Source organism: Octopus bimaculoides, chromosome 29, assembly GCF_001194135.2.
Source record: "Octopus bimaculoides isolate UCB-OBI-ISO-001 chromosome 29, ASM119413v2, whole genome shotgun sequence".
Lineage (NCBI taxonomy): Eukaryota > Metazoa > Mollusca > Cephalopoda > Octopoda > Octopodidae > Octopus > Octopus bimaculoides.
In genome coordinates, this window is record NC_069009.1 from 568,873 (window position 1) to 576,086 (window position 7,214).

General features: G+C 36.0%; 3 protein-coding genes and 1 pseudogene across 4 annotated transcripts in view; all 4 read left to right on the forward strand.

The window, feature by feature from the left end:
• LOC128251254 (zinc finger protein ZFP2-like) overlaps positions 1 to 2,655 on the forward strand; it is a 4,755-nt gene extending 2,100 nt beyond the window's left edge. Inside the window, exon 2 of the mRNA XM_052978027.1 lies at positions 795 to 2,655. Within this exon, the coding sequence (XP_052833987.1) occupies positions 1,180 to 2,181 (1,002 nt within the window). The 5' untranslated portion in view covers positions 795 to 1,179 and the 3' untranslated portion in view covers positions 2,182 to 2,655. The remainder of the gene's footprint in view (positions 1 to 794) is intronic.
• Positions 1 to 5,644, forward strand: part of LOC106880334 (zinc finger protein 665-like) — an 8,552-nt gene extending 2,908 nt beyond the window's left edge. The window contains exon 2 of the mRNA XM_014930212.2: positions 3,658 to 5,644. Coding sequence (XP_014785698.1) covers positions 4,029 to 5,351 — 1,323 coding nt within the window. The 5' untranslated portion in view covers positions 3,658 to 4,028 and the 3' untranslated portion in view covers positions 5,352 to 5,644. The remainder of the gene's footprint in view (positions 1 to 3,657) is intronic.
• Positions 1 to 7,214, forward strand: part of LOC106880332 (zinc finger protein 665-like) — a 55,538-nt pseudogene that overhangs the window by 40,571 nt on the left and 7,753 nt on the right.
• The window catches only part of LOC128251255 (zinc finger protein 678-like), a 4,658-nt gene continuing 3,756 nt past the window's right edge, over positions 6,313 to 7,214 (forward strand). For both annotated transcript variants that reach the window (XM_052978028.1, XM_052978029.1), the window contains exon 1: positions 6,313 to 6,789. The gene's annotated coding sequence lies outside the window, so the exon portion shown is untranslated. The remainder of the gene's footprint in view (positions 6,790 to 7,214) is intronic.

Below are 7,214 nucleotides of genomic sequence, written 5' to 3' on the forward strand. Positions count from 1 at the left end.
AACGTGCAAATGGCTGAGCACTCCACAGACACGTGTACCCTTAACGTAGTTCTCGGGGATATTCAGTGTGACAAGGCCGACCCTTTGAAATACAGGCACAACAGAAACAGGAAGTAAGAGTGAGAGAAAGTTGTGGTGGAAGAGTACAGCAGGGTTCACCACCATCCCCTGCCGGAGCCTCGTCAAGCTTTAGGTGTTTTCGCTCAATAAACACTCACAACGCCCGGTCTGGGAATCGAAACCACGAGTCCGCTGCCCTAACTACTGGGCCATTGCGCCTCCACTGTGAGTAAAATACCCTAACCACTAAGCCATGCCACTTCACAGGTGATACAAGTGGAAGGAGAGAAGAGAAAGAAAAGATAATTAAAAAGATGAATAATTACAGAAATGCGGAAATAATTCATCTTTATACAGAATGTTGTAAAAGTTTCAATGCCTCAATGGATTCTGACCCATGCAAACTTAGACATTACCCCTTTAACATTTAATCCGGCCTCATCCAGCCATATCCAGACCAAATATGCTACCTGTCTGATGTTGAAACTGAGCAGACCTAACATCTCAAACCTACCCTACAATGTCATTCTCAAAATGTACGAACACACAAGTGAAATCTTGAAGCTACAAGAAAATGCTTGATTAATTTAAAACAATAGATAAGTATTACATTCGACAAAGAAATCTGAACGCTAAAGGGTTAAATGGATGACAACTAAAATAAAATTTGCAATGTTGAACTTCTATGTTGTTTAACTATCCTCTTTATCTTACTGCTTCGTTTCCCATTTCAGAATATCACACCATGTTGACAGAAAAGAAATTTCTTCATTCAGATGTGCCTCTAATATTCATTGAGTAAAGGAAGACCATGGTACATTCTTCCATACATCAAACTCTTTATATAAATAAAATCTGCAACAAACGATGGGAAAATGCTTCTTGTAGACAAGGAAATTAACAGCAACATCTTCTTGTCTTCACTGTCTGGAATGTAGAGATGATCAATTTAGAGGTTAATTAAGGCCACGTAACTTTACAGAGGATTTGAAAGTTTTCACCTGAAGATTTACATATGAAATAAGATGACAGATGAAAGAAACATAGCATTGAATTATTCTCTCAAAATAGTGTTGTGAACCGTAGAAATAAGGAAAACACTATCATTGTTCTCTGATAATGAGTAACTTAACAAAACCTAAAAACTCTGATCCCAAAGAGAAGCCATATCACTGTGATATCTGTGGTAAATCATTCTCTCGAAGGGGTGCCTTGAATATACACAATTTTTTAACTCGTCACAAACGTAGTCACACAGAAGAGAAGCTATATCATTGTAATATCTGTGACAAATCATTCTCTGAAAGTGTTGACTTGACTAAACACAAATCTACGCATAAAGGAGAGAAAGCATATCACTGTAATATCTGTGGTAAATCATTCCTCAGAAATAGTCACTTGATTAGTCACATTCGTATTCATACTGGGGAAAAACCATATCAGTGTGATATCTGTGGTAAATCATTTTCTCAAAATATTTCTTTAACTTGTCACAAAAATATTCATACAGGAGAGAAGCCATATCATTGTAATATCTGTGGTAAATCATTCTCTGCAAATAGTAATTTGTATTGTCACAAACGTATACATACTGGGGAAAAACCATATCAGTGTGATATTTGTGGTAAATCATTCTCTGCAAATTGTACTTTAACTTACCACAAACATATTCATACAGGAGAAAAGCAATATCACTGTGATATCTGTGGTAAGTCATTCTCTCAAAATAGTAACTTGACTAATCACAAACGCATCCATACAGGAGCGATGCCGTATTATTGTAATATCTGTGGTAAATCGTTCTCTGTAAGAAGTTACTTGCCTAAACACAAACGTATTCATACAGGAGAGAAGCCATATCATTGTAATATCTGTGGTAAATCATTCTCTGGAAATAATCTTTTGACTAGTCACAAACGTATTCATACTGGGGAAAGACCATATCAGTGTGATATTTGTGGTAAATCATTTACTCAAAATAATTCTTTAATTTGTCACAAACGTATTCATACAGGAGAGAAACCATATCATTGTATTATCTGTGGTAAGTCATTCTCTCAAAATGGTCACTTAACTAAACACAAACATGTACATACAGGGGGAAAAACCATATCATTGTGATATCTGTGGTAAATCATTCTCTACAAATAGCTATTTCATTAGTCACAAACATATTCATACTGAGGAAAAAACCATATCAGTGTGATACTTGTGAAGATGGCAGTTTATCTAGTCACAAATGTTTTTATACAGGAGAGAAGCCATATCTATGGTGAGTCATTCTTTCAGAAAGACCATTTAGGTACACATGTAAATATTCATACACAAGTGTGACTGTATAAAAACTTATTAAAATAGGACAAGGAATTATGAATATTTTGTCTGCTAAAAGACAGGGTTTATTATTCTTCAGGCTTCACATTATCAACTTCAGTTTGTTCAATGTTAATATGAAATTCATGAATATCAGCTTCAATGTCATGTATATATCTAAAGATATCAACACGGAGATGACTTTGATTTCTGAAGATGATTGTGCTGGATTTTTGAGGAATTTGTTAGAAAATAATGAATAAAAGTTTTAAGTGATATTGATTTTGTCTATGTTATGTTTTCATCATCATCATCTTTATATTTTATGGTAGTGAAATGAAGTTAGCACCAAAATAAAGCAAGAAATACCTATAACATAGGGATTTAGTTTACAGGTGATGTACACAACTAAGTACGCTAGGTAAGTGCTGTAATGGATTACTAGGGCCCCAAAGTTATATCCAAGACGCTAGTATCGATAGGAAGATCCTCAGCCGAGACCAAAAAAAGGTGGGGGTGGAAATTAACCAGCCTTGAAGGTGGTAGCAAGTGTGTGGAAAACGAATGTTCTCTCAGGAGTGGGGAAGTGTGACAGGTGCTGCTCCACGTTCCTGTCAGATTTGGTTTGGTTTCTTTGGCCGTAAGCCCTTAAGATACATAGTATATATTTTATAAATATGCCTGGTCAAGTATCATAATAGCATGAAACTAATAGCACTTTCAGTTGTGTATTTAATTTCATATATGTATGTGTGTGTGAACACGTCAATATGATAATTAAAATAAGTACTCTTATTTCTTTCAGTCATTTGACTGTGGCCATGCTGGAGCACCGCCTTTAGTCGAGCAAATCGACCCCAGGACTTATTCTTATCCTTTTTGCCGAACCGCTAAGTTACAGGGATGTAAACACACCAGCATCGGTGGTCAAGCGATGTTGGGGGAACAAACACACACACACACACATATATATACATATATACGACAGGCTTCTTTCAGTTTCCAAGATCACATAGATAAAAGTTGATTTCAGTGATACAGAATTTTCACTCGAATAGGCTATTTATTATGCAAATCTTACATGTAAATATATCCTCTCAGGGGAATATGACATTTCACCTTGATTGGAAACAATTCAGAGTTCAAAATCTGCCTCAATAAACTGTGAACCATGCAAGCATTGATAAATCTGCATTGAAATGATGAGAATGTTGTTCTTGTAGAACTTGCTATGTTGAATTAATGTTTTGTTCAATATCTTAAGGTTTTCTTGTATTATTTCAGAATATCACACCCTGTTGGCATAAAAGAAATTTCTTACATCGGATGTGCATTTGATAGTTTTATCAACTTACATTGACTAAAGGAAAACAATATATTTATAAGAAGCATTCATCAAACAAAATCTATGACACGATGGAAAAATATTTCTTCTAGACAATGGAATTAACAGCAGCATTTTCTTGTCTTTGCTGTCTGGAATGTAGAGAAGATGATCGCTTTACAGGTTAATTAAACTTGGATATCTTTGCAAAGGAGTTGACAATTTACATCTGCTGTTTTAGATAAGCAAGGTCACAGATTCAAGAAACATCACATTGAATTATTCCCTGAAAATAGTGACTTACCTGAATACAAACTTCATTGTGACATGTATGACAAATTATTCTCTCATAATGAATGATTTAACTAAACAAGAAAAACCTCATACAGGAGAGAAGCCACATCACTGTATTATCTGTGGTAAATCATTCTCTCAAAGTGGTGACTTGACTAAACACAAACGTACACATACAGGAGAGAGGCCGTATCATTGCAATATGTGTGGTAAATCGTTTTCTGACACAAGTCACTTGAAAACACATGAACGTATTCATACTGGTGAGAAGCCATATTGCTGTGATATCTGTGGCAAATCATTCTTCCAAAGTGGTAACTTAACTAGACACAAACATACACATACTGGAGAGAAGCCATACCATTGCGATATCTGTGGTAAATCTTTCTCACAAAGTTGTGAACTGAGCAGACACAAACGTGTTCATATGGGTGAGAAGCCATATCAATGTAATATTTGTGGTAAATCATATTTTCAAAGTGGTGACTTGACTAAACACAAATATACACATACAGGTGAGAAGCCATATCATTGTGATATCTGTGGTAAATCATTTTCTGTTAGATTTAACTTAAATATACACAAACATACACATACAGGAGAGAAGCCATATCGCTGTGATATCTGTGGTAAATCATTCTCTCGAACTAGTAATTTGACTGCTCACAAATTCATTCATACAGGGCAAAAACCATATCATTGTGATATCTGTGGTAAATCCTTCTCTGTTAGATTTAGCTTAACTATACACAAGCATACACATACAGGAGAGAGGCCATACCATTGTGATATCTGTGGTAAATCATTCTATCAAAGTGATGACTTGACTAAACACAAACATACACATACAGGAGAGAAGCCATATCCTTGCGATATCTGTGGTAAATCATTTTCTCAAAATGGTAGTTTGACTACTCACAAATTCATTCATACGGGACAAAAACCATATCATTGTGATGTCTGTGGTAATTCATTCTCTCGTAGTAGTCACTTAACTAAACACCAACGTACACACACAGGAGAGAAGCCACATCAGTGTGATATCTGTGGTAAAAAATTTTCTTCCACCAGTCACTTGAAAATGCACAAACGTATTCATACTGGGGAAAAACCATATCATTGTGATATCTGTGGTAAATCATTCTCTCAAAATAATCACTTGACTAAACACAAATGTACACATACAGGTGAGAAGCCATATCATTGCAATATTTGTGGTAAATCATTCTCTCAAACTAGTCGATTGAATATTCACAAGCATATTCATACAGGTGAGAAGCTATATCACTGTGACATCTGTGGTAAATCATTCTCTCATAGACCTAACTTGAATGTACATAAATGTATTCCTACTGGATAGAAGCCATCTCAATGTGACATTTGTGGAAAATCATCTTCTCCAGAAGTCCACATGCACACACATGTGGGTGTAACTGTATGAATGTCAAAATTTATTACATAACAACAATTATGACTATTTCGTCTGCTAAAAGACAGGGTTTTTTCCCTTCATCAATACTGTGAATGTGAACCTCAAATTTTTGATAATCAATAAAAAAAAATGTTGACTCTGAGATAACTTAATTACTGAAAATGCCTGTGATTGGATTTTGAGGAATTTGTTAAAAAAAAAAAATAATGACTAAAAAATTTATAGTGTAACCATTTTGTGTTTGTTTTGTTTTTTCTTTATCTATTCATTGTTTCCTCTGGTGCATTCTGTAAATTGGTTGGCATTATGAAGGGATTCTCTTCATATGACAAGCGAACGGCAAAGGGAACTGCAGCCCTTGATCATGGGTGATGCAAAAGAGGGTGTTGCTCCTTAGTCTGGCTGACACTGAAGAGGAAGGGATAGGATATGCTTTCTATGGTCAGTAATGAACCCTAAGCAAAGAACTGACCTTTCCTTGACCAGCACAGGTCCTTAGGGGTCAAGTGTTTCCTCTGTTTTGATAAGCAACAAGTGGGTAGATTTGGTTTCAAATCTCAGGCAGAGCCAAGCAAGGTCCCTACAGCGGGGACACATTATTAATTATCCTATGTGTGCTATCAATCGATTTTCGTATTGTATGACAAAACAGTTGCTGTGAACAATATGTTTGAAAGCTGTAGGCTTCATGTAATAGGAGCTGCACTCTGTTGTTTACAGTCTTACCAAAGTTCAGTATGAAGGACAGGGAGTCTAATGTTAGGGTGCCTAGTGGAGTAATCCTTAGTTACCCTGATACTTGGGTGAATGGAATTAGCTGTGCTAGATGCTCACCATAATGTTCCTCTCGGTTTCGACACTACATTTATTAGAGTTTGTCTTAAATAGAATCTTCTTTTCTACACTAGGCACAAGGCCCGAAATTCTTGGGAAGGAGGCTAGTCGATTAGATTGATTCCAGTACGAAACTGGTACTTAATTTATCGACCCCAAAAGGATGAATGGAAAAGTCGACCTCGGCGGAATTTGAACTCAGAACGTAAAGACGTACGAAATACCGCTAAGCATTTCGCCCGACGTGCTAACGTTTCTGCCAATATTTATGGCATCTACACACCTCACGAAAATGAGAGGGAAAAACTCTATAAATTACACTAATTACCATTTGCACCATTCCTGTTTTAGGAAAAACACTGAAAAACACTGGAACGAATCCCACCAGCCAGTAGAGCCATCTTTTGGATGAATTGATAAAATACAATCATATCAAGGGAAATGACTTCCACAACACTTCCGCCAAGGTCCAATTAAATTTATTAATTAGTGTAATTACCGATCAGGTACTCGTTCTGTATATCCGAATACGGTAAGTTGACAACGATTGCTTTAAGGGCTGTAATGGTGATAATAATAATACTAATAATGTGAATAATGGAGTTATATGAACCTCTCGATGTTACAATAATTATTTCGAATCGAAAACATAACATTGGGAGAATATATTTTGATTGATTATGATTTTTTTTCAGTCCTACCACGCCAGTCCCGACCGATTTTTCTTTTTTTCATTACTACACACATGGGAGAAACCTTTTCGGTTAAAAAAAAAAAAAATCTTTTCAGAGGAGACGAAAGTGCGTGATATAAGGAAGATTTGGCTGTTGTTTCTAGCACATCGCAAGAGCACCTTCCTTATTTTTTTCTCTCTCAGATGTGGGTCCTGATGACCGTAACCCTGACCCTGACCCTAAACCTAACCCTAACACTAGTTTTGTGAGATTTGGCTGTTAT